Below are 27,211 nucleotides of genomic sequence, written 5' to 3' on the forward strand. Positions count from 1 at the left end.
CAATGTGCTCAGCAATAGCCTTCATCCTTTTGTATATTTATACAAAGTCAGCTTATTGCCCCCACAACTGGGTCCTCAATTTACCTACCTTAGAAAGGATGGAAGGCTGAGTCAACCTTGAGCCTTGGCGAGATTCGAACCTGCAGTAATTGCAGGTATCTGATCTTAATAACCAATTTAATAACAGGGTGCCTTAGACCACTGTACTACCAAGGTTTTTAAGAAGAGATTGGGCTTCTTTAATTTGTCTGAAACGGTATTGGGTTTAAGCAGGGGGTCAGACTAGAGGACCTCCAACTTCCCTCCCAACTCTTCTTCTTTTATACTTGGAATCCATCCTACTTTCCCTCCTTTCCCTGCGGGGATCCCCTCGGGGGTCCCCCAGCCTCGCCGGCTGCCAGCCAAGGCGCGCCCTCCGCCCCCGGGAGCCCCTCCAGCGGCCTCCCTCCCCCCCCCCTTTCCCTCCCCTCCCCTCCGGGCTGGCCCCCGGCCCGGAGGCGGAGCCGCTTCGCCTTGCCTCGCCCGGGCCAGACGCTCGGGCGGCTGCAGTGGCTCCGGCGGCGGCGTCGGCCATGTGGCTCCCGGGTTGCGACGGGGGAGCGGCCGGTGGGCTCTGGCAGCTCCCGCTGCTGCTGCTGCGGCTGGGCGCTTTCTGCGAGCCGGCGGCCGGCCGGGAGGCGCGGCTGCCCAGCGGTGAGTCCGGCAGAGGCTGGCCGGGGCAAAGGGAAGGATGATGGGGAGGAAACTTGCAAAAGTCCGGGGAAGTCTAGCATCGCGTCCCGACTTACGACCGCGCGGGGGGGGGGGACGGGGGTCTGCGGGCAGGAGGGGGGATGCTAAGTAAAGGCTGAGACCCCCCCTCTTCTCGTCCAGCCGGGAAAAGTGGGGTACAGGGGCGGAGAAGGGGTTCAGCTGCTCTCCGAGGTGCCGGGAGGGGGGGAGGCTGCGGGTTTCGGGGTGCAGACGTCGCGACCCCCCCCCCAAAAAAAACCAAGCAAGCAACCGTCTCCATCCAAACCACGCTTCGTGGATCGCGAGTGGATTCTTCGCGCGTGGAAAGGCGGCCGCGCAAGGAGGGGAGGGAAGCCCTCCCGAGTGGGCTGGGGAGGGGCTACAGCCAGAAGGTGGGGGGGCTGGGGGCGAGGAAGGACTCCTCTACTTTGCTTGCAAAGCTGCGTCCGGACCGGACTCAGCTTCTTTAAAGGCGTGGGGAGGGGGGTCGTCTCGGTTGTTGGGTGATGGGCGCGTTTCCAAGTCCGGGGTGGGGATGGGTTGGGGTGGGGGTCTCAGTTGCCGGAGTCTGGCCCTGAGCCAACGCGGGGAGGGGCCTTCAGCCTCCCGTCGGGCCGCTCAGATATTTGGGGGTGCCCGGCCAAATGGGGAGGGGGGCGCTGAAGACATGGCTTTTTCAGCAAATCCCCTGATCTGTTGCGAGACTTTTTCATCGTTTGGGGATTTTTAAATTGATTAATTTTAGTATTGCACTGTTGTATTGTTTTTATCTTGTGAGCCGCCTCGAGTCCTACGGGAGAAGGGCGGCATATAAATTTTGAAAAATAAAATAAAATAAAAATAAATAGAAGCCCCCGTGGCCTTTGAAATCTCGACGTGCTGCGGATCTCCGAGGCATCCCTGGATTCGGGCAGGGCTGGCTGCGCTCCGTCGGAACCTGAACCCGCTTCAGCCAAAGGGCTAAACCGGATTCGGGGTGGGGGGCATCGTAGCTGGGGATTCCCGGGGCTCCCTAAGCGTCTTGGTGCATTGGGATGCAGTCCGGGCAATGGAGCTGGACCATAGTGGGACCAATTTCTACCCTGGTCTCTGTCCTGGATCAGAGAGGCCCCTTTGGCTGCTTCATCGTAACCTCATCCTCTGCAGTCTGCTCCGGGCTGGGGGTAGGTAGGTGGGTGGGTGGGCAGCAAAGCCCCAGTAGGCACCAGTTGTCCACAGAACTTACTTTAAGTTGGCACCTCCTGGCTTTAAGGCTTGCAACGAATTAAGAACAAATGGCACGCTGGCAAGTGGCACTTTTGGACTGCAGGTAGAGTTCCCAAGTATTTGTGGAGAATAAAGAGTGCGGAGGAGGCCCACCACCCTGAAAAAAGGACCAAAAAAGGGGCTGAGTTTTATGGCAGAGAGCCTTCAAGAAGGGGGCTGATAGACAGCCCCACCCCCACAAGCTCCTTCTCTATCAGCCTTCTTCTTGAAGGCTCTCTGCCATAAAACTCAGCTGTGATCCTTTTTTCAGGGTGGTGGGTCTCCTCCTCCCTCTTTACACCCAGGGATTTACACCCAGGGCAGCTGTTTGATTAGGGCACCCAGAAAGGCCAAGGATGGTCTTCCGGGTAGGGGTTCCAACAGTGAGCCTTTCTGAAGTTTTCTGCTGGACCCCAAACGCTTCACTGGCAAACAAGCAATTCCTAATGTAATGAGATCAAGGTAAAATAGCATCAACCTCCTGGAATGACTTGTAGAATAGAACAGAATAGAGTAGAGTAGAGTAGAGTAGAGTAGAGTAGAGTAGAATAGAATAGAATAGAATAGAATAGAATAGAATAGAATAGAATAGAATAGAATAGAATAGAATAGAATAGAATAGAATAGAATAGAATTCTTTATCGGCCAAGTGTGATTGGACACACGAGGAACTTGTCTTTGGTGCATACGCTTTCGGTGTACATAAAAGACAAGATACACTCGTCAAGAATCATAAAGTGCCACACTTAATGATTGTCATAGGATACAAATAAGCAATCAGGAAACAATATCAATATAAATCGTAAGGATACCAGCAACAAAATTACAGTCATACAGTCATAAGTGGGAGGAGATGGGTGGTGGGAACGATGAGAAGATTAATAGTAATAGTAATGCAGGGTTAGTGAATAGTTTGACAGTGTTGAGGGAATTATTTGTTTAGTAGAGTGATGGTGTTCAGGAAAAAACTGTCCTTGTGTCTAGTTGTTGTTGTGTGCAGCGCTCTATAGCATCATTTTGAGGGTAGGAGTTGAAACAGTTTATGTCCAGGATGCGAGGGGTCTGTAAATATTTTCCCAGCCCTCTTTTTGACTCGTGCAGTATACAGGTCCTCAATGGAAGGCAGGTTGGTAGCCATTGTTTTTTCTGCAGTTCCAATTATCCTCTGAAGTCGGTGTCTGTCTTGTTGGGTTGCAGAACCAAACCAGACACTTATAGAGGTGCGGTTATTTTATTTCATTTTATGCCTTTCAGAAATTGCTGAAAACAAAGCTCTTCCCAATGGCCTTTGGAACTTGATGTTTCAATGGTGTGTATGTATGTGTGTGTGTGTACCAGATTAGATAGATGATAGATAGATAGATAGATAGATAGATAGATAGATAGATAGATAGATAGATAGATAGATGATGGAGGGAGGGAGGGAGGGAGGGAAGGAAGGAAGGAGGGAAGGTGTGTATATGTGTGTATGATGGATATATGTGTGTATGTATTATATATAATCAAAAAAGTTGTTTTACCTTCAACCAGAGATGTTTTAATGGCTGTTATATTCCCATAAACCAGCGAGAGACTCCAGGGACTCTAGTGAGATATAAATACAATAAATAAATAAGCCAACCAACCAATAAACAAACTTGGTCTGAGAAAACCTTCGTGCAGTTGTGTTTGTCAGGACAGACTTCGCCCCTTCCTCAACAGCTGTGGGTCTGTGGTGAAACCACCAAAAAAGTGGGGAGGGGGAGTCGGGGAGGGGGAGAGGTTAGCGGCCAATGGTTCTGCTGTGAGCACTTATTATATTTAGCATTCTTTTGCCATTCCGTTCCTCGAAGTTCAGCCTCCTGCAGTACAGTGGACTCTGGATGGCTTGGATCGCAGCTCCCACAATCCCCAGCCCTGACCATGCGGGTTGGAAATGATGGGAAACGTAGTCCAACATATCTGAAGGGCCTGGGAGCACTTCACTTAGGGGTACGTGGCATAATAAATGAGTTTGCTCGGGAAATCAATGCGCTTTCCCAGAATGATCTCCAAAAAGTGACCTGGTGAGATCACAGAGTGGACAGCGGGGGCGGGGGGGAAGGAGGGGGTAGCATTGGCCATCCTGCCACCCGCTGCCTCATTTTGCTGATAAAACACAAATGATTTGGCAAGGGGGTCGCAAAAACCTGGCTGAACCAACTCCGAAGGAGCTCTCTCTCTTTAACTGACGTGGCTGAGGATGATTTGATTAAAAGTATTACATTCCTTCTGTTGGCCTTCCTTCTTTGAAGCTGCCAGAATCCAGTCCTCAGTAATGGGGAAGGTCTTTGGAGCACTGTTATGTGATAGCTTGGGGGCTTCCGAACCCAGCCCTGGAAGTTCTCAATTCCATAATTTAGGCATGGTTGAAAAGCTGTTTTAAACTGGAGCAAAATTAGTCTTTTGCCTAAAACGCTGGATTGCATTATAGAACTTGTAGGCAATCCGTTTCCTCCTCTATAGGAGGAAGATTTAATTAATCTTCCTCCTATAGGAAGTTAATCAAAGATTTAATTAATTAACTAATGAGTATGCTGCCCATCTCGCTATCCAACCCTTGCCTTTCTCTGCCTCCCTGCTTTGGAGCTGTAGCTGTCCTAGCTGGTCTTCCAAGGGGAAAGGTGGCATGATGGCTTGGCAACTTCTCCTCATCAGATCTGTTCAGATTCTTGTTTCTTATAATGACCACATGGATGCAATGCAGAGATGGGTTTCAGCAGGTTCTGACCAGTTCTGGAGAACCGGTAGTGGAAATTTTGAGTAGTTCGGCGAACCGGTAGTAAAAATTCTGACTGGCCCCGCCCCCATCTATTCTCTGCCTCCCAAGTCCCAGCTGATCGGGAGGAAATGGGGATTTTGCAGTAACCTTCCTCTGGAGTGAGGTGGGAATGGAGATTTTTTTATTATTATTTTTTTATTTAAATTTATATACCGCCCTTCTCCCGAAGGACTCAGGGAGGTGAACAGCCAAAAGTAAAAACACAAAATACAAAATTTAAAAGCAATTTAAAATAAATTAAATAATTTGGCCCAACAGTTTAAATACCCCATTAAAATTCAGATTAAAATTAAACAATTTAAAAATTAGACCAACCCGGTTTGGTGAAATAAGAAAGTCTTTAAGGCCCGGCAAAAAGTTCGTAAGTCCGGGATCGTCCGTATCTCCGGGGAGAGCTCGTTCCAGAGGGCAGGATCCTTCTCCTGGAGTGGGGTGGGAATGGAGATTTTACAGTATCCTTCCCCTGCCATGCCCACCAAGCCACACCCACAGAACCGGTAGTAAAAAAAAATTGAAACCCACCACTGATGCAATGTGCAAAATACAAGGACCAAATGGATGCAGATTTCTCTTTTTATGATTTATGTTCTTATTTTAAGCTTCTAATCAGTTCTTCCCGACATCAGGCGTTTGTTTATTATTTTGGATCGTTCTAATTTGTTGGGTTTCACTTTGCGTGCTGCCCAGTCACTGCTAAACAATGGGAGGCCGTATAAATCACTGGAATAAATCAAGCATTGAAATAAATTACTGCCAACTGGTGGAGGATTGCTGCGAATAGGATAGGATAGGATTAGGATAGGATAGGATAGGATAGGATAGGATAGGATAGGATAGGATAGGATAGGATAGGAAGGGACCTTGGAGATCCTTCCTTCCTTCCTTCCTTCCTTCCTTCCTTCCTTCCTTCCTTCCTTCCTTCCCTCCCTCAACCCCTCCCTCTCTTTCTCACTTCCTTCGTTCCTTCCCCACCATTCAGTCAGAGCTGAAGAAGCTTCTTGGATGAGAAGCAAAATGTCTTCAAAGAAAAAACAGGAAGTCCAGTTGCCTCTTGAAAAAAAGCACCTTTGGGACAACCATGACCTGGAGGACTTGAGAATCTCCATAGACACTTGAAATAAACATTTTTATCCCGCTTCCAAAGTAATAAAGAATAACACGGGCCACCGGTTTCTTCCCGTAATATCCAGCCACAAGAAAAAAAGGGCAGAGTTCAGAGTATTGTTGTTTTCTTTCGTGATGCTGGGGAAAAATTCAACATTGTGCAGTTGTGGAAGCTGAGAATTCTTTCTCTGTCTACTCCAGGGATGTCCAATATGGCAGCTTTAAAATGTGTGGACTTCAATTCCCAGAATTCCCCAGCCAGCCATGCTGGCTGGGGAATTCTGGGAGTTGAAGTCCACAAGTTTTAAAAGTTGCCAAGGTTGGACAATCTAGCTCTCCTCCCTTGTTCCTGAGGTATTTTCTGGTCCGCAGGTCAGACCGTCTGCCTGAGAGGCACGCAACGCCCTTGCTACAAAATTGTTTACTTTCACGAAGTCGCCCGCAGGGTTGGCTTCCAGGAAGCCCTTCAAACCTGCCGAAGTGACGGTGCAGACCTGGTCAGCATCGAATCCCAGTCCGAGCAAGTGTTGGTGGAGAAGATGATCCAGCGTTATTCGGCCTCCGATGGCGATTTCTGGATCGGCCTCCGGAGGGAAGAAGAACTCGAGAATGGCACCCAATGTCCATCTTTGTACACCTGGACCGATGGGAGTTCATCCACCTTTCGGTAAGCCGGGATGAAGTCAGTGGTAGGTTCTAACCAGTTTTACCACCAATTCGCATCACGCATGCGCTTTGCGCGTGATCGCCGCACGCGTGCTTGCTTTGCTCGCACGTGTGCCAAACTTGCGTTTTGCGCAAGCGCATTGAGTAAAAAAACAGCTGAGACATGGCAATCCACTCAACCGCGCCTTACAGCTGAGCTAAAAACAAAGGAATAAAGGTAGGTATAGCACGGGGCAGGCGGGAGGGCCCAGCTGACGTTCGGAGCGAACCGGTTCGCTCTCATATCAAGATTTCCGCTACTGGCTCTCCCGAACCGGGGAGAACCGGTAGCAACCAACCACTGGATGAAGTTTCCCTCAAGAATTTAGCGAGGTCGGGCTCACTCTCACGATTCGCTTGTCCTTCTGACAGAAACTGGTACGCGGATGAGCCCTCCTGCGGAAGCGAGTGGTGCGTGGTGATGTATCACCAGCCCTCGGCACCTGCTGGCGACGGGGGACGTTACCTGTTCCAGTGGAACGATGACCGATGCAACATGAAAAACAACTTTATTTGTAAATATTCGGAAGGTAACCTGACGTCATTTATATTAGGGAATGCTCACAATGTTTTGTTTTGTTTTTGCCTTGGTAGTCCTTGAGTTACAAGCGTCTGTTTAGTGACTGTTGGAAGTTACAACAGCACTCAGAAAAGCGATTTACGGCCATTTTTCACACTTACGACCATTACGGCATCCCCACGATCAAAAATCAAAACGCTTGGCAACTGGCTCATATTTATGACGGTCGTGGTGTCCCAGGGTCACGACCTTCCGACGAGCAAAGTTAATGGGGAAGCCGGATTCGCTTAACAATGGGGTTACTAACTTACCAACTGCAGCGGCTCACTTAACAACTGAGGCAAGAAAGGTCGTAAAACAGGGGCAAAGCTCACATGACAAATGTCTCACAGAAAATTTGGGCTCAATTGGGGCCATAAATCAAGGACTACCTGTTCCAGTTTTTCTTGTTTAGCCTTCACTGGAAGCACTCCATCTACTAGTGCGATCTAATACTAAGCATTCTTCTCCCAATAGTTATCAATGAGCATCTCACCATATCCTGTGAAACCAGCATTCTTCTCCTGTAGGCTTAGTTTTCCCACGTTTGGTCAATAAGCGATGCCCCAATTTAGAATGTGTAGATCAGGGGTCTGCAACTTTAAACACTCAAAGAGCCATTTGGACCCATTTTCCACAGAAAAGAAAACACCGGAAGCCACAAAACCTGGGTGGGCGTGGCCAACTTGACGTCATTCATTTCCACCAGTCACATGATCCCCCCCAGCCACACCCACCCAGCTGGTCATTAGGGCATGACCCTAATGAGAACCAGTTGTTAAAAAACACCAGGAACCACAAAACCCTTTTGACAAACAATTATTATATTGTCGATATAATAATTTTAAATTGGGGTATTTTAATTTTTAGGGTTTTAAATCGGCCAAATCTATTTAATTATTTTAATTTTTAATTATTGTTGTGTCTTGTGTTTTTAAATTGGCTGTACACCTCCCTAAGTCCTTCGGGAGAAGGGCGGTATAGAAATAAAATTATTTATTTTATTTTATTTTATTTATTTATCTCTCCCTCCCTCCCACCCCTCTCTCTCTCCCCCTCTCTCTGTATCTCTCTGTCTCTGCCCCAGCCGCTTCTCCATCCCCCGCCATTGCCCTTACCTTCTCAGGCCAGGTGAGGAGTGACTGGGAGGGGAGGGCGAGGGGCGGGGCCAGCCAGTGGTGGGATCACCCAACAGGGAGCCACAGCAGAGGGCTCAAAGAGCCACATGCGGCTCTGGAGCCAAAGGTTGCTGACACCCGGTGTAGATGGTAAACTGAGGTATACAAATAAGAATCAGTGAACTCATGTTTGTTTGCGTACAGAGCAGAGGTGGGTTTCAGCAGGTTCTGACCAGTTCTGGAGAACCAGTAGCGGAAATTTTGAGTAGTTCGGAGAACCGGCAAATACCACTTCTGGCTGGCTCCGCCCCCATCTATTCTCTGCCTCCCGAATCCCAGCTGATTGGGAGGAAATGGGAATTTTACAGTATCCTTCCCCGGCACATAGAATTATGGGTGTGGGGACGCGTGCGTGCGACTCCCCTCTTCCCCGCCTCCTGGCACACAATGGCAAAAAGGTTAGCCATCACATATAGGATTTGGGGTTTGGTTTTCAGCATGCACGCTGTCTTATGATTGTTTTTCTTCCCTTTTTTTTTTTTTTTTGCAGAAAAACCAACAGTTGTCTCTGAATTGGCTGCTTCTCAAACAGGTAACATTTGGAGGTTGAGACTTTTGCTGGGAAAAACGCCAAATCTAGCACAAATAACAAACAACGCAAAAAACCAAAAAAAAAAGCAAAATAAATTGTTAGAGGAGTGAGAAAGACAATGAGGTATATTAGGGAGACCTAGATTTGAGTCCACATTTAAACATAGAGCCAAGGAGCCTACTGGTAACTTCAGAAGATCTCTGCATTTCAGCTAACCTTCCTCACAGGGTTGTTGTTATTGTTTATGAGAAAAGGAGGAGAGATTCATCCCCTCTCTGGAGTTTCCTGCACTCCCAAAGGAAAGACACGGTTATCCATTAAATCAGTGTTTCCCAACCTTGTCAACTTTAAGATGTGTGGACTTCAACTCCCAGAATTCCCCCAGCCAGCTGGCTGGGGGAATTCTGGGAGTTGAAGTCCACACATCTTAAAGTTTGTAAAGTTGAGAAATGTTGTGTCAAATAATAAGTAAAGCTTGCTCTAAGCAAGCTTGACCTAAGTCTTTCCCCTTTTTAAATGGAAATTTTAAATTTGGTTTTAAATTATTGGGGTTTTAAATTTGTTCAGCCAAATTATTTAATTCGTTTTAGTCTATTTTAAATTTTGTATTTATATGTTTTATTCTATGGCTGTTCACCTCCCTGAGTCCTTCGGGAGTAGGGCGGTATACAAATTCAATAAAATAAATAAATAAATAAATTTTGAACCCATGACTCTCAATTACTTTTTGGAATGTTCGATGCTAATAGATCCTTTTCGAGATGGTTGGCCCCAAAATACGGACTTTTCAGCCAAATGTGTGTCTTAATCCTAGTCCTAAATCCTCTTCCATCAGTTTTAGGGCCTCCTTAATCTTGAATTATCCAAATCAACTATTTACATTATTAAGACAACATCCTTAAGTCGTAACACTCGGGTTTCTTTCCTAGGGTACATAACAGGGTCTTTGCCATTCACAACCCCAGAAACCCCCATGCAAGAGGCTGTCGCGAACAAAACCCTCCAGGAAGTCAAAGGTAATAGAACACACTGCAATTTCTCATAATTTTAACGAGGACAGAGAAAGGATAAGTTTGTTATAATTGCTGCAGAGAAAGTTGGAAGTCTTTTCTTTGTGTAGCTTTTCTCATTCATATTTCTTTCTTTTTTAAAAAATAATTTTTATTGAACAGTTTGTCTTTAAAAACAACACAAAAAACCATCACACATATATAAAAACGAAACTTGTCAAGACATAACTTATTGGACATTACATAACATTAATGGTAATTTTATAGCATTTCGTATCGACTTACGTATTTTGCTTTTGTAGTACTCTATCTATTCTATCATTTCTATTTACCACTCAAAAATTTTGAGTAGTTCGGAGAACCGGTAGTAAAAATTTTGACTGGCCCCGCCCCCATCTATTCTCTGCCTCCCGAGTCCCAGCTGATCGGGAGGAAATTGGGATTTTGCAGTATCCTTCCCCTGGAGTGGAGTGGGAATGGAGATTTTATAGCATCCTTCACCAAGCCACGCCCACCAAGCTACACCCACAGAACCGGTAGTAAAAAAATTTTGAAACCCACCACTGATATATATACATTATAATATTCATTGTTCTTATCTACACATTTATATTCGTTTATATTTACATCTCTTTATTTAATCTTGTTCAGTTACTTTATAAGTTTCATCACTATTAAATTAAACATTTCTTGTTCTGTTTTCTATTTTCGAGCCAACTGTACATTTTATTCCATATTTCATAATATTCCGAATCCTGTCTTTCAACTCCATAGTCATTTTATCCATCTCTGCACATTCTAGAATTCATTCATATTTCGTAATCACGTTTCTTGATTTCTGAATTCACACGTTTCCTTTTATTTAATCTTACTTTATATTATGTCATGTTTACTGTTATGAAACCTTCTAATAAAAAAAAAATACTTTAAAAATGCGGTTGCAATTTCCTTTCTCCAAAGCTGTTTTAACAATATTAAAATATTAAATGATATTTTAATAAACAATATTAAAATTTCTCAGAGAAGGAATGCCTTTGCCACACCCAAAGAGAATGAATTTACATTGTTCTTTTTGCTTTAATACCCTACAGAGAGTGTCTCCCCACAACTCATAAATAAATGGGGTGGGTGAAAGTCACAATTCTACTGTGATAAAAATTTTGTTCTCAGTAGCACATTAAAACTTGGGTTTCTTTTCTCTGCAGAGCCTGCTTGGAGCCTTCTGTACATCTTAATTTCAAGCATTCCCGCTTTGCTTCTGTTGATCACCATTGCCGTTTTTATCTTTTGGGTTTACTCAAAGAGGCAAGTGGCATTATTATGCAAGCTGAGAGCAATTTTTGAGGGCATCCAGGGTGGATTGAGCAGGTTTCAAGCAAGGAAGGACAAGAAAGAGAGAGGAGAAGAAACAGAGATGATACTGTTGTCTGTGCACAGCTGAGATGTTTTCCTTGTTGGAATAGGTGTTGGCTAAGAAAAGCATCCTGTCCTGAGACAAAAACAGATTTTTGAGATCTTTTAGGAAATAATAGGAGTCTTACAAACTAAGCATAGGGAAGGCCACTCCATGGGCCAATGCATTTTGCTCAAGGAATTTTGTTCCTGTTGTGGTCCGCCAGCAGCCTGCAGAACTGGCAGTAGAGTTGGACAGTTAGGAGGCTGGGGAGGAACGTGGACCAGTCCTGGAGTCTGGGGAAGGCCCGGATGAGGGCTCTGCGTCAGAGGCAGAGATGGGGCCAGGGTCATCTGGGAGTTATGCGCAGACTCTGGAGTCTCTAGAGCCTCCAGAGTCGGATATCAGAGAGGCAGAGGAACAGGAGGAGCCTGTTCCTAGTGCGCACATGTGCAGAGCTGCCAGAAGGCAAGAACAATTAAAACAAAAGGGATGACTCAAGATTAAGACTTGGAGATGATTGGCCCTTCCCATGAGGCTTAAAAGACGAGCAAAGGCATGTGGGGCCTTTGCAGGAAAGCAACGTTGTTAATTCTGTTCCCAGTCGGCATCTCTGTTTGATTCTGGACTCCGTGTGGCTTTGCCAAGTAGGTCTTTGGCAGCGTGTCAAGGGAGATAAAGGTTGGTGATTATCCCGAAGGACTTCTCCCAAAGGACTTTTTGCAACTAATTGGGACTCAGCTGGGAATGAACGTAATTCACAGCTGTTGCAATAAAAGAGCTTTTTGGGACTACTCACCTTTCCCGATCCATCCTTTGCCCCTGCCGATTTTTCCTGGTGGTCTCCCAGCCAAGTTTATTTATTTTTATTTATTTATTTATTTATCAAGAATGTATTAGGTAATTTATATAAGTATAAGCATGAATTGAATACATAAAATAGATACGAATAGAGGAAACATAAGGACCGGGACGGAAGGCACACTGGTGCACCTATGCACGTCCCTTAAAGACCTCTTAGGAATGGGGTGAGGTCAACAGTAGACAGTCTAAGGTTAAAGTTTTGGGGATTTGGGGAAGAAACAACAGAGTCTGGTAGTGCATTCCAGGCATTGACCACTCTGTTACTGAAGTCATATTTTCTGCAATCGAGTTCGGAGCGGTTCACTTTAAGTTTGTATCTATTGTGTGTTTGTGTATTGTTGTGGTTGAAGCTGAAGTAGTCATTGACAGGTAGGACTTTGCAATAGATAATTTTGTGTACTACGCTTAGGTCAGACCGAAGGCGGTGTAGTTCTAAGTTTTCTAGGTCCAGAATTTCAAGTCTGGTGGCATAAGGTATTTTGTTGCGAACAGAGGAGTGGAGGACTCTTCTTGTGAAATATCTCTGGACACGTTCGATTGTATTAATGTCCAATATGCAGTGCGGGTTCCAGACAGATGAGCTGTATTCGAGAATTGGTCTAGCAAATGTTTTGTATGCTCTGGTTAGTAGTGTAATATTACCAGAGAAGAAGCTACGCAAGATTAGGATTACAACTCTTAATGCCTTTTTGGTGATGTTGTTAACAGTGGGCTTTGGCACTTAGATCTCCTTAAGGTTGCCTCTTCTTTAAAAAATATTTTAATAAAAAATTATCTGTCTGAATCACCCAAGCATCCAGCAAAACCATGAAGTTCATTCATAATTAACCCAGATTAGAAAGTAGAAGAAAACTCAGTAGGAAAATCAGAAGGAAGTTAATGTATTTTCTTTCTTTCTTTCTTTCTTTCTTTCTTTCTTTCTTTCTTTCTTTCTTTCTTTCTTTCTTTCTCTTTTTCTTTCTTTCCCTGCCAAGGAGACGGGAGCAGAGAGAGGAGAGCACGAAGGAGAAAGACCCTTGGTCATCTACCAAAACGCAAAACAGCCCCAGTTTAGAGATCTATAATGTGATTAAAACCCAGGGAGAGGCCGATCTTGCTGGAACGAGACCACAAACCCAAAACTCCTCTTTCCGTGTCCGTCTCGGAGGAGAAGACCTCTGTGGAGACTATGACAATACGGTGGTCAACAACTCAGAGAGTGGCTTCGTGACCTTGGCAAGCACCGAAAGCGGATTTGTCACAAATGACATCTATGAACTGTGCCATGACCGAGTGGGGCAGAGCAAAGAGTCAGCTTGGGTAGAAAATGAAATTTACGGATATTAAAGAGATGGTGGTGAGCGACGGATTCAAGATGGGGAACGTTCCCATTGATACAAACTTTAGCACGCACAAAGACGTGGCTGTTGTATTGCAGAGGGGTTTCCTTTCCCTCCCTGAAAGGGGCACATGGATCTAAACAAATTGGTTGGTTGGTTGGTTGATTGGCTGATTGGTTGATTCGTTGATTGGTTGGTTGATTGGTTAATTGGTTGGTTGGTTGGTTGGTTGATTAGTTAATTGATTGGTTGGTTGATTGGTTAATTGTTGGTTGGTTGGTTGGATGTCATCAACTTGTTTTTAATTCCTAGCAACCATGTTTTCTCCATGAAGATCTATCCCTAGTTTGGTCATTCAGATCTTCCACTGGTGAACCCATCATCTCTGTCATTGAGTCCGTCCAGTTTGGTGCTGGTCATCTTCTTTTTCCATGCATCTTTAAACATGAAAGGAGAGATCTTATTGACCAGGTTGAAATGGTCTTGGGAGAACTTGATTCCCTTCCTTGTTACAGCCTCCTGATCATGTAGAACCTGACAACGTATTTTGCATTATGATAAGCACATCAACTAATTGCTGACATCCAGATGGAATTGGTGAGATATGGCTAAATATAACACAGGTTTTGTTTATCGCCACCTGGCTTTGATCAGCTGCCAAGTTTCCATCTTTACCTGTTTGGCACTCCAAATTTTTTTCCAGAAAGGAGGGGGGTTTTTTTTCCCCTGCTCTTCTATTCTTCCACGTGGTATATTTTTTGCAGAATGATCTGAGGACAAAGGAAAGGACCTGGTCTAACTACAGTATCTTCTGTATTGATATAGACATTTTTGTTTTGATTCAGAAATGGTGCAAGTGATAAGAACTCCTTTGCAGTTATGTGCAGAGCAGAGATGGGTTTCAGCAGGTTCTAACCAGTTCTGGAGAACCGGTAGCGGAAATTTTGAGTAGTTCGGAGAACCGGTAGTAAACATTCTGACTGGCCCCGCCCCCATCTATTCTCTGCCTCCTGAGTCCCAGCTGATCAGGAGGAAATGGGGATTTTGCAGTAACCTTCCCCTGGAGTGGGGTGGGAATGGAGATTTTATAATATTCTTCCTCTGCCACGCCCACCATGGCATGCCCACCAAGCCACACCCACAGAACCGGTAGTAAAAAAAAATTTAATCCCACCACTGGGGCAGACCTGTTTCTTGGAAGCAGAATAGAAATGGGGTGAACTCGGTGTTAGTTTAAAAAAGAAAAAAAAAGTTGCCAAAGATTATTTCCTTCATATATCAGATGCTTTCTGTCCCAGGTAAGATTGGAAAACTTGGGGAAACAAGTTAACATCCCTGTGGTTCTAAGCAAGATAGTTTCTAATTCTGAAATCGTGTCGAAATTTGCCTTGTTGAAAGATATCCTACTGTTCTTAGAAAAAATTAAGAGCAAGTAAGCAATGTATTATTTGAGATCATACACAAATTTTGATATCCTTATACCTGGGCTAGTCAACTCAAAATATCAACTCCTTCTGTGGCTGACCCCGTGGAGAAGCAGTAAGATAACACATAGAAATATTTTCTGGTGCCTTCCTTTGTTATTTGATGTGTGACAGATGAAAGAGGAGGGGGGACTTTTAAAAAAATAATTAGCAAGCCGGTGTAATGTTCTGTGCATGTGTTACTCTACGACACTTCAAAAGCTTTTCATATGTGCATGTGACGTCATCTTACATCGTCATGGACCGAGAGGTTTCATTCTGGTGTTGAACGCATGAAGCCTGTGGCCACGGCAGTTGAATTGCTGTGATGCTGTAGAATGTTTGTGAGAACCTCTGAAGGACCAAAAGTCTACCTTGATTAGAACTTTCCCTTCTCAGTGGAAACAGCAAAACTAAACTTTTGGGAGAAGGTCCCCAAAGATTGAAGAGGAGAGGAGAAAACTCCCAAGAAATAACAATGGCCCGGGGAAACTCCTGATGGGACGTTGATGCCCAGTGAGATTCGGATCACTCAAGGGTTACGCAATGTTGTGGGATGAAAAAGACACACCAAGGAAAAACATGGGAAAGGTGCTTTTTAAGACACATGGTTGGACATAGTCTCCTGATACCACATGACTGGCAAATGTGTAATTGTTCCTCTTGGCTTTCTCTGCTACACACAAACCAAGCGGTGTCCCATGTTATGACTCTCAGTCATGAGAATCGCCAAAGAATGACTACATCGGGCCAAATGAGGTGAGGCACAGCTTGTGGTTGCTTAATGCCTGGGGCATGTCAGGGTGGGGTTGGAAGAGCCTTACTCATAGTCTCATGTTATGACCAACAGACACCTGAGCATCCGTGGCTAGAAAAAGCCACTGGCGTTTGCACTGTTTTCATTTCAATCCGGGTGTTTTTCCTGCATTTCAGTATGGCCTTACTGCCATGTTTCTCTTATGCATGTGTGAATGAAATGTTGGGATCTCTCGAGCAAAAAAAATAAAATAAACGTGTTTGGTTGCAGAGCAACAACAGATTAAGATTATAGGGTTCTTTTTTTTTTTTGCACTGGGTCCTTCTCAGTGGCCTCTCTCGATCTTGCCTTTTATCTCCAGCAGAATTTATCAGCTTCCTACACCGAGGAGCATAAGTGGTAATAACTCTTAAACCTAATGTTGGAGTCAGCAATGTGCATGTTAATCCTAAATTAGCCAAAAGCAAAGGTATTCAGGATTCCCGTTAGCAGTAGTTGGAGTGGCAATGAACAACAGAAGGTTAATTGTAGTAGAGAAATAGTAACTAATCGAGAGTTGCTTCTTGGCGGTTATCAATCTTCCTAGTATCTTATTACGACACATCTTTCATTCAGCAGTTGAATGCACTTCAATTCTTGGTGTTTTTTTTGTAAAGCAATTCATTTACACTTCCTCAAGGGGAAATAATTTCCTTATTTGTGAAATTTGGGCTTGAAAGAAGTTTCTTGTATTATTCTAAGAAGTTCCTTCATCAATCAGTGAGGGCTGGGCAGCTAGAGAGACTATGGAAAATCTACAATAGGGAATTGTGGCAATATACAGATTTATCATTTCATATTGGCAGGCTTCATAACCCCAGCTCTTACTTTCATTTTCTGAGAAAGAGAGCTCAATGTAACAGGAGTAAACTAAAAAAAATTATATCCTAAGCACCCGGAAGCCAAGATGTACACCAAAATCTCTGGAAGAAAGTGAAGTATACATGGAGGGATTTCCAAAACCGTCTTTAAATTTCAAAGCATCTGGTTCAACAATTCAATATTTGACGTTGATCGATACCGTTTGGAAGTCAGTTCAGTACAAAGGCTCAAATAAACCGTGCCTCTGTGTGGAATCTTTGCACAACCCAAGAAACAATCATGTGTTATGGGTGTGAACCGTAAAAATGCAGGCCGCTGATTTCTGTTTGCCAACAGAAATACTTAATCCCAGTCAGTTTTCTACCAGATTACTGTCCCTTTACAGCTGTTGTGGTCTTTATCAACTGCCACTTTTTAAAGCATCTTTTCACATCATCTGTGACAGGTTCTCCTAGGACCATGATGGTGAACCTATATCACATGCGCCACAGGTGGCATGCAAAGCCATATCTATGGACATGTGAGCATTGCCCTAGTTCAGCTCCAGCGCCCAGCCGATTTTCAGGCCTTCCGGGCCCACCGGAAGTTAGGAAATGGGCCATTTCCGGCCTCCGGAGGGCCTCGGGGGCGGGGGGGAGGCCGTTTTCGCCCTCCTCAGGTTCCTAGAAAGCTTCTGGAGCCTGGGGAGAGCGAAAAACAGGACTTCTAGTCCCATTGGAATTTGGGAAACAGGCTGTTTCTGGCCTCATGGGGGGGAAGGCTGTTTTCGCCCTCCCCAGGCTCCAAGAAAGCCTCTGGAGCCTGGGGAGGGCAAAAAACAGGCCTACCAGGCCCACCATGCCATCACATGCCAAAAGCGGGGGGGAAGCATGGAGGTTGTGTGTGTCACGCATGGATGTGCGGGGGCAGGGCGCATTGAATTATGGGCGTGGATATGCGTGCGCACAAACCCTCACTTTTGGCACGCGACGGCAAAAAGGTTAGCCATCACTGTCCTAGGAAGTAGCTACCTTGGGAAAAGTGTATTGATCTCCTAAGTGCCAGGTTTTCTGGAAAGTGGTGACAGTAGGTGAGGGAGACAAGATTAGGAGATGGAGAAATGATTACGAAGCAAGCTTGGCTCTGGGTGCCAGATTGCAGTGGGATAAGCCCTAGTAGCCAGCCTGAACGATTCTCCAGTTTTCCCATCTTTATTGGCTATACTTTCTGCAAAGCTGTTGGAGGAGATCCTGGTGTTGTCATGTCTGCTCGTTCTCTGTTGCTTTCCTTTCCTAGCGGGACTCCAGAATCATCTGTTGTTGATTTAGGAGAAAGAGGAAATGAGCTGTGTTTGGAAAAACGCCTGGCTCCCAACCTTTTCACATCTTATCAATCAGTTGTTACGACGGGAACACATTTTTTGATGATCACGTTTTTGGATGCTGCTGGTGACAGGGTGGACCATGCAAAGATCAAGTCAGCTGTTTCATACAGATGGGTTTTTTTTTAAGTTGCGATCCGGTGCAAGAAGCCGCAAAGCAAGTACATAAAACTGATTTTTTTTAAAAAAAAAGAAAGCTGAAGTGGGGTGACGGTGTCAGCCGAAGATGAAGAGGGTTTCCAAGTTTGGAACAAGACAAAAGGATGGGCGCGCACGAGCCAGGATCAGCGCATACTTGCAAATTCGGCGTTAATTTTATCTGCGGTATATATTTGGGAAGCAGCTGTGGGGGTGACACCAAAGCACTTGGTTGGTCTGGTAAAAGAAGGGGCTGGCGTTCGTTTTTTTGGAGCTGGGTAGGAGTACAATTTGGGTGAAATTTCTCAGAAAAATAAAAACGTACATGCCGTCTCCAAGACTTTTCCTTTGTCGAGATCTCTCTGAACTGTTGAAGAATGAAGAAGTCAAGGAGGTTAAAAATAGGACATTTTTGAGACGTTGGTGGTTGTTGTTTTTTGCAACACCCGAAAATGTCCTGGGAAAAAAAAAACATGTATCGCTAGAGGGCGTCTTTTATTTTGTCCTTAAAATAACTGCAACCTGCATTCTCTAAATAGATGGCAGACTTTCAGTTGGAAAAAAGGTTTCATTAAAACTCGATTGGAAAAGCAGCTGTGGCCTTTTATATTTGGTTTCTTTTCAAAGGTTGAAAAGATATAATGGATATAATTAGATGTAATTAAAGGCTGTTTATTTGGTGGACTGCCCTGTCTTTCCAAGGAGTGTAGCAAATACGGTGTCTGAGCCACTTGATGATACGTGTGACGTTTCGATCCCAGATTTTGGCCAACAGTTAAAATTTAAAAAGGCATCGACTTAAATGAGATGTTTCTTTCAAAAGGTATGCGCGCATGATCGTTCCAGAAAAAAAAAAAACTTTTAAAGTTTGAGACTTTTCAGAAGAGTTTGGTAGCATGAAAGAATAATTACAGATTGTCCAATTTTGGTCACCACACTATAAAAAAGATGTTGAGACTCTAGAAAAAGTGCAGAGAAGAGCAACCAGGATGATTAGAGGACTGGAGGCTAAAACATATGGTGAACGGTTGCAGGAACTAGTCATGGCTAGTCTAGTGAAGAGAAGGACCAGGGGAGACATGGACAATGGATGGAAATGGTTCAAGGAGAGATTCAACCTGGAAATAAGGAGAAATTTCCTGACCATAAGAACAATCAACCCGTGGAACAGAAGTTGCCTTCGGAAGTTGTGGGAGCTTCATCACTGGAGGCTTTCACGAAGAGACTGGACTGCCATCTGTCAGAAATGGTGTAGGGTCTCCTGATTTGATGGGCAGGGGGTTGGACTAGATGACCTACAAGGTCCCTTCCGACTCTGTTAATCTGTATCTGTATGTACATTCATGCTAATTATACAGCTCAGATCAGGGCCTTGAACGAGTGAAATACTCTGGCCTTTTTTTTCCCCCAGCAGAAGGAATAATGAATGGGTTTATGAATAGACTGGTAGGATATCATTGTCTGTTAGAACTATTCTTAGCTGCTTCTTCGTTGTCTCCAGCATCTCTGGGGGAGAATGCTGACTAATCTTACTCTGCAGTTGCTCATTCACCGGAACTTTCTAAAATAGCTAAATCAGGAAGGCAATAAAACAACCGGTAAGCATAAGGGAATAAGTCATCATTGACAGAAATGCAAACAGCATCTCGCCGACTCCACTTGGTCTGGAGAACTGTGGGTGCAGCAGGATCCAAAACTTTTATTTCCATTGCAACGTGGGAAACCTGGACATGGGAACCAGGTATAAAAATTAGTAAAGGGAAGGTCGGAAGTGAGCTCTTCTGCTTTTGTTCCACAGTAGGTACAAGTTGGCCTCGACTTACGACCCCAAATCAGTCCCAAATTTCTGTTGTTGAGTGAGACATTTGAGTTTTGTCCCATTTTATGTCCTTTTTAGGTGAAGGTTTCGAGATGAAAAGTCCTAAACCCCAGAGTGATGGGATTAAGAAGGACAGGACATGACCTTTTAGATCAGGACGTAATAGGATTAACCCACCACCATTTAGACACAATCCCCTTCATTGCACAATCCCCGGAACAGTTCAAATTTCAAAGTCACAGAAAACTATAAAGATCCATCCACACCTTCAACCATTTGGTCAGCTGTCCCAGAACCGCGTGCTGTTGGTTCTGTTCATTGTTAAACCTTCTTTCCAATCAGCCTCCATGTTGTTTCTAGTGTTTTTCTCCCAGCTTGGAACTAAACCAGGTGGATTTTCCTTCCAACAGCATGGACCACACTTCTGTTCTTGTGCCTGGAGAAAAGCAGCTAATTGGATCTTCAAAAGAGCCAGACCTTCTGGCAAAGAGGATGGGAATAACACCCAAGCTGTAAGGAAGATTATGTTGAACTTGCACATTGCAGATGAGTTTGCAAAAGCTTCTAAATTAGAGGTGTCTTAACCCTGGCAACTTTTAAGACCTGTGGACTTCAACTCCCAAAATTCCCCAGCCAGCTATGAATTCAGGGAGTTGAAGTCCGCAAGTCCTAAAACTTGCCAAGGTTGGACATCCTAACTCAGGGGTCAGCAACTTGCGGCTCTGGAGCCGCATGTGGCTCTTTCACCCTCTGCTGCAGCTCCGTCACTCAAAATATGCATCACAACTGCCAATGAGCGACACCTGCTGGCACGCGATTTATTGAGCTTTTCAACCCCCGGTAGGCCAACCATGGATAAATCCAAGAAAAGAAAAGTTTTGGAAGAAAACAGAATGTTTAATTCAACTACATATGCTAGTTTTGTGGCCGCTCAAGAAATAGTCAGGCACGGGAAGAGTTTTGTGGCTCCCGGAGTTTTCTTTTCTGTGGGAAACGGGTCCAATGGCTCTTTTGAATGTTTAAGATTGCAGACCCCTGTCCTAGCTCTAAGCACTCAGCTTCATGATGGTTTTGAAAACCTACTCTAAAAATCCTAGGAATCTCACCATCCCAGAATTGACTCTTCTTCAGAGAAAATGAATGAGTAACACAGAAATAATGGGGTGAAGCTTCTTCCATTCGAAAATCCAGTATAAATGTCACTGCCTGTCCCACCCCCAGCCTAAATTATCCCTTTTAAGATACATGCAAGGCAAAAACAGCTGTTGCCAAGAATTGATTTAGCTTCCTGTCAGATTTAATTATAGAAAACTTAAGCATGGCATGAAAGAATACAAGAAAATGACCCAGTTGGGTGAGGTGGGGGAGAGGGGAAGAGGTCAATGGCTGGATCACAAAGATGTAAATAACTTAATATTTTAGAATTGTCCAGCTTATAAATATTGGTTGTATAAAGCTAAAACAATTGATTTTGCAGATAAATCAGGGAAGTGGCTAGCATATGAATTACGAAAATGATCCTGAAGTTACAAAAGGGAGATATTGTATTAACGGACAACCTTCTTTTGGGATTGAGGGATGGTTGAATAGTTGGAAAAAAGTCATGGGATTTTGTTTTTGTATATGATAATGGGAACAAGACGGTTATCCGCACAAAAATAGAAAGATTTGGCGCTACCTGCTATGGTAGTATGGAGATATTTATATTTGTATTCGTTTTTAATCTTCCTTTTTAATTTTTTAAAATAAAAATCGTATTTAAAAACAGAATTGTTCAGTTCACAAGTGCAGTAAGTGCTTCACCCTTATTAAAATGTTGAACCCAAGGCAATACTTAGGTCGCGACTGGACATAAGCAGTATCCAGTATGTAACTATGGAGCCCAATCAGGGGTGAAATGCTCCCGGTTTGGACCGGATCGCCCGATCTGGTAGCGATGGAGGTGGGTGGTTCGGAGAACCGGTAGCAAAAATCCCTGCCCCCCCCCCATGTCCAACTGAGCCGTGCAATCATCAGAGGCTTTTTAAATTATTTTTAAAAGCATTTTTTCTACAACCTCTTCGGCCGAAAAAATGCTTTTAAAAGTAAAAAAAAAAAAAAAAAAAGCCTCTGATGATCGCGCGGCTCAGCTGGGATCGTCAGAGGCTTTTAAAAGCATTTTAAAGCCGAAGAGGTTGTAGAAAAAATGCGTTTAAAAGTAAAAAAAAAATAGTTGGCCACACCCACCCAGTCACATTACCCCCACCACCAAGCCTCATCCAGAGAACCGGTAGTAACAAATTTTAGATTTCACCACTGAGCCCAATCTATGCTTAATGTGTCTCTCCCATTCTGTTGGGATTTTACTTTCCTTAAACGGAAGAATCCCCAGCTAATCTTTAGTTACAAGCCAAGTCCCAAGTCACCAACTGCCTTCGCATTACTATATAATTGGGAAGAGTTTTGCAATCACCCGAGTGAGAGTCGCCGAGGCTGAAAGCCCTTTAATTGTTTTTTGTGAATTATAGGATCGCGCGGAAGATCAAAAAAGAACAGCGGCACCTCAGAGACAAGCTTGCTTCGTTAGGCAACCATTCCCTTTGGCCAATGTCTGCTTCCCTCCCATTAAATCAAGACAGGATGGATGGAGGGGCACATAAGTTATGTGCTATGATGTAAGCCTAGGATGCCTTCGTTTGGAAATCTGTATTGTCTGTAAACAAACACGCCGAAGAATTGATGCTGTCGAATTGTGGTGTTGGAGAAGACTTCAAAGTCCCTTGGAGTGGTGAAATCCAGATTTTTTTTACTACCGGTTCTGTGGGCGTAGCTTGGTGGGCGTGGTGTGGCTTGGTGGGCGTGGTGTGGCTTGGTGGGCGTGGTGTGGCTTGGTGGGCGTGGCTTGGTGGGCATAGCGTACTGCAAAATCTCCATTCCCGTCCCACTCCTGGAGCTAGCCAGAGGTGGTATTTGCCGGTTCTTCAAACTGCTCAAAATTTCCGCTACTGGTTCGCCGAACTGCTCAAAATTTCCGCTACCAATTCTCCGAACTGCTCAAAATTTCCGCTACCGGTTCGCCAGAACCTGCTGAATTTCACCCCTGGCTGGACTAGAAGACCTCCAAGGCCCCTTCCACTTCTATTCTATTCTATTCTATTCTATTCTCTCTATTCTGTTATTTCTATTATTTCTATTCGAAATGAAGCTGAAGCTCAGATACTTTGGCCACCAGATGAGAAGAGAGGATTCCTTGGAGAAGATACTGATGTTGGGAAAGATAGAAAGCCAAAGAATGGGGCTCCAGAGGATGAGATGGTTGGATAGTGTCATCAACGCAATGAACGTGAAATTGGGACAATTCTGGAAGTCAGGGGGGCTAATGGGCTATGGTCCACAGGGTTGGAAAGTTCGGGCACAATTTAGCAATTCAGCAACCGTAACTAAACCACTGTAATCCTTTTCCTGAACTTCACAACTCAGTCACATCCTAAAATTACACACTACAAATAGTAATTTGCAATGCCATTGAAGTTACATAGTTGCATCTATGCAAGATGCAAATTCAATTTATTCTATCCCAAAGCGTCTTTTCTTTGAAGACGCTTCTCAGATGAGAAACGAAATGTTTTCAAAGGAAAACCAGAACGTCCAGTTGCCTCTTGAAAAAGTCGGGCATGAACAATCAACCAATGGAACAGAAGTTGCCAACGGAAGTTGTGGGAGCTTCATCACTGGGAGCTTTCAAGAAGACACTGGACTGCCATTTGTATTCTGCCCCAGCTCTGGATTCCCAACGATTGTGATATACACCAACGGTCCTTATCAAAGTTATAACGTGAGCACATGACGGCCGTGGCCAGGGGGACTTTTTATCAGGTCCGCCTGATTCGCCAGTTGCGTCCCTTTCTGGATCGGGACTCGTTAAATACGGTCACTCATGCTCTCGTTACTTCCCGCTTGGACTACTGCAATGCTCTCTACATGGGGCTCCCCTTGAGGAGCACCCGGAGGCTCCAGCTGGTCCAGAATGCGGCCGCGCAAGTGGTTATGGGAGCGATGTGGCGCTCCCATGTGACCCCCCTCCTGCGCGAGCTGCACTGGCTCCCGGTGTTCTTCCAGGTGCGCTTCAAGGTTTTGGTTACCACCTTTAGAGCGCTCCATGGCATCGGACCGGGGTATCTACGAGACCGCCTTCTGCTACCAATAGCCTCTCACCGACCAGTACGCTCCCATAGAGAGGGGCTCCTCAGGGTGCCGTCGGCCAAACAGTGTCGACTGGCGGCCCCCAGGGGGAGAGCCTTCTCTGTGGGGGCACCTACCATCTGGAACAAGCTCCCCCCAGAGATACGGAAGATCCCGGACCTGCGCACATTTCGCCGTGCTCTCAAAACTTTTCTATTTCAGCAAGCTGGCCTGGCCTAACTCCCATCTTTTAAATTTTTTAAATTTTTTAATTTGTGATTTTATAAATTGGGTGTTTTAATCTGTGTTTCGGCCGAAATATTTAATAATTTTAAGGGACTTTTTTAATATTTGGATTATCTGTATTTTATCTTGGCTGTTCACCGCCCTGAGTCCTTCGGGAGTAGGGCGGTATAGAAATTTGATTAATAAATAATAAATTAATAAATAACGTATCAAGAATAAACAAAGTCCGGCAAAGGTTGGCAACCTGCCCAGAAAACAAGATACGATAAGACACTCACTCTCCAAAATGCTCTGTAATAATTACACGTTGTTTCCAGCAAGAAATTACTGACTGCGTGAGACTTAAATAGGCTAAGGGAGTGGCCAATTATCCTCAAACCTTACTCTCAAGGAGACCTCCTCCTCCTGAGTAGCCATTCCTGCCTTTTGGCAGCCCTGCGTGCTCGAGCATTGAGGAGAGGCTCCTCCACTTCGCTCTCTCCATTTGAAGGAGCCTCTGGAAGTTCTGAAGGCCCAGGCTGAGTCTCTGCCTCTGGCACCACATCCTCTTCAGCCTCCTCGCTGTCCGACGCGCGCGCCGGCTGTGCAGGCTGCTGGCGCGACCCCACACCAACCTCCTCGTCGGGATCAGCCACGATCCACGCAGGCCACTGGCGGGCCACAACACTTTGTCAGAAATGGTGTAGGGCAGTGATGGCTAACTTTTTCCGGACCAAGTGCCCAAAGCATGCACCCAAACCCCCAAAATCCAATGCGCGCACACCCCGCGACCAGCTGGCTGGTGGGAGGTGTGTGCGAATGTGCAGCAGAGCTGAACTAGGATGATGGCTCTAGTGTCATCAGAGAGGTCGCTGTGTGCCATCTCTGGCACGCTTGCCATAGGCTCATCATCACGGCTGTAGAGTTTTCTTGCTTCGGTGGGGGTTGGACTAGATGACCTACAAGGTCCCTTTCAACTCTGTGGTTCTGTTATTCAGTTGCCTCTTGCAAAAGCACCTTTGGATGACTGAGAATCTCTATCTTCATCCATTCATTCAAATGTCTTTAGCAAGGTGGCTTCGCAGATGCACCTTGAAAACATTTCCACCTGGAGATAAAGCAGGCAGGTCAATTCCTAATTTCAAGACCTGCACGTGATCTTTCCTTTGCTTGCATTTAAGTTCATATTGACAGGCTCTTTAGATCCCAAGAGATCCAAAGGTTGTATTCCTGCAGGAGGATGACTCTAGAAAGAGTGCAGAGAAGAGCAACAAAGAGCAACAAGAGTCTCCTGCTTGAGCGAAGGGTTAGACTAGATGACCTCCAAGGTCCCTTCCAACTCTGTTAATCTGTATCTAAAGCTCAGACCCAAAGCTACCCAATCTGGAATTAAAACTGACACATTACAGGGAGTCCATCATTCGGACCAGAATTTAAACGAAATTATTAAACCAATCATTAATTAAAACAAACGGTTGCGAAGTCAAGGACTCCCTGTAATGCCAATCCAATTAGCAGATCTTGCAGTGTGAATGTCTGATTTTTGGGGGGAGGGGGGGCAGATTTGGGGGAGGGGGTTGCCATCCTATGTGGTCTTAGCCCAGCCCCTTGCTTTTGATTTAAACCCATCCTAGTTTAAAACAAATCCTGGTTTGAGACAGGGCTATGGAGTCGGGAGATAAGTGTTCCGACTCCAACTCCTCAGTTTTTTTGTACTTCCAACTCCGACTCCTACTCCGACTACAGGTACCCAAAATTTCCTCCGACTCCGAATCCTCGAATCCGACTCCACAGCACTGTCAGGGCTATGGAGTCGGGAGATAAGTGTTCCGACTCCTCAGTTTTTTGTACTTCCGACTCCGACTCCAGGTACCCAAAATTTCCTCCGACTCCGACTCCTCGACTCCGACTCCACAGCACTTTCAGGGCTATGGAGTCGGGAGATAAGTGTTCCGACTCCGACTCCTCAGTTTTTTGTACTTCCGACTCCGACTCCTACTCCGACTCCAGGTACCCAAAATTTCCTCCGACTCCGAATCCTCGAATCCGACTCCACAGCACTTTCAGGGCTATGGACTCGGGAGATAAGTGTTCCGACTCCGACTCCTCAGTTTTTTGTACTTCCAACTCCGACTCCTACTCCGACTCCAGGTACCCAAAATTTCCTCCGACTCCGAATCCTCGAATCCGACTCCACAGCACTGTCAGGGCTATGGAGTCGGGAGATAAGTGTTCCGACTCCGACTCCTCAGTTTTTTGTACTTCCGACTCCGACTCCGACTCCAGGTACCCAAAATTTCCTCCGACTCCGACTCCTCGACTCCGACTCCACAGCACTGGTTTGAGACCAAACCAACATCATCAGCTTCTTTCTCTCTCCCGGGCTCGGATCGCTAGAGCGGGTCGCATGAGCCGAACGACCCGCTCTAGCAATCCGAGCCCGGGAGAGAGAAAGTTCCGATCCCAGTGGGGGGGGGAAAGGGAAAAAAGCTTAGCCGCGCATGTGGGAACGCGCGTCCAGAGGACGCGTGTCGTCGACCCAAACCAAACGGAAAAGAGGGGGCAGCTCAAGAAAGGAGAGAAATCTTTCTCAGACGACCCCCTACCCAGATCGGGACTGGGGGAGGGGGGGAAAAGAGAGAAAGAAAAAAAGAAAGAAAAAAAAAGGGAAAGCGGTTCCCCTCACGACCCGAGCCCCGCGCGAGGGGCTGCCTCGCGCGGGGCATGATGGGTAATCTCTCTCCCGCTGAGGTGTTGTGCTTTTTTTTTTTTTTTTTTTCTTTTTGGCGGGAGCGGCCCGGCCCCCTCGAGCCGAGCGTCCGGATTGGCGGCGCGCGGCGGTTGCCGGGGCGACGCGCTCCGCCCGTGGTGACGCGCAAGGGGCGGGGCGTCCGAAAGAGAGAGGAGAGGGAAGGAGGGTGAGGGAGCGCGCGTGCGCGTCCCCGCGTCCTCCGGCTCCCTCAGCGGCTCTCCGTCCTTGGCGGCG

At 45.5% G+C, this 27,211-nt stretch overlaps 1 protein-coding gene across 1 annotated transcript; it reads left to right on the plus strand.

Moving 5' to 3' along the window:
• The first annotated feature begins 572 nt into the window (after positions 1-572).
• On the plus strand, positions 573-13,564 carry LAYN (layilin). The gene is made up of 7 exons (XM_070952468.1): positions 573-693; positions 6,254-6,548; positions 6,959-7,116; positions 8,814-8,855; positions 9,785-9,871; positions 11,071-11,170; positions 13,097-13,564. The coding sequence occupies exons 1-7, from the start codon at positions 573-575 to the stop codon at positions 13,446-13,448; spliced, it is 1,155 nt and encodes a 384-aa protein (XP_070808569.1). The 3' UTR covers positions 13,449-13,564.
• The last annotated feature ends 13,647 nt before the right edge of the window (positions 13,565-27,211 follow it).

This window comes from Pituophis catenifer, unplaced genomic scaffold (assembly GCF_029215685.1).
Source record: "Pituophis catenifer annectens isolate HBS135680 unplaced genomic scaffold, rPitCat1.0.hap2 SCAF_12, whole genome shotgun sequence".
Classification (NCBI taxonomy): Eukaryota; Metazoa; Chordata; class Lepidosauria; order Squamata; family Colubridae; genus Pituophis; species Pituophis catenifer.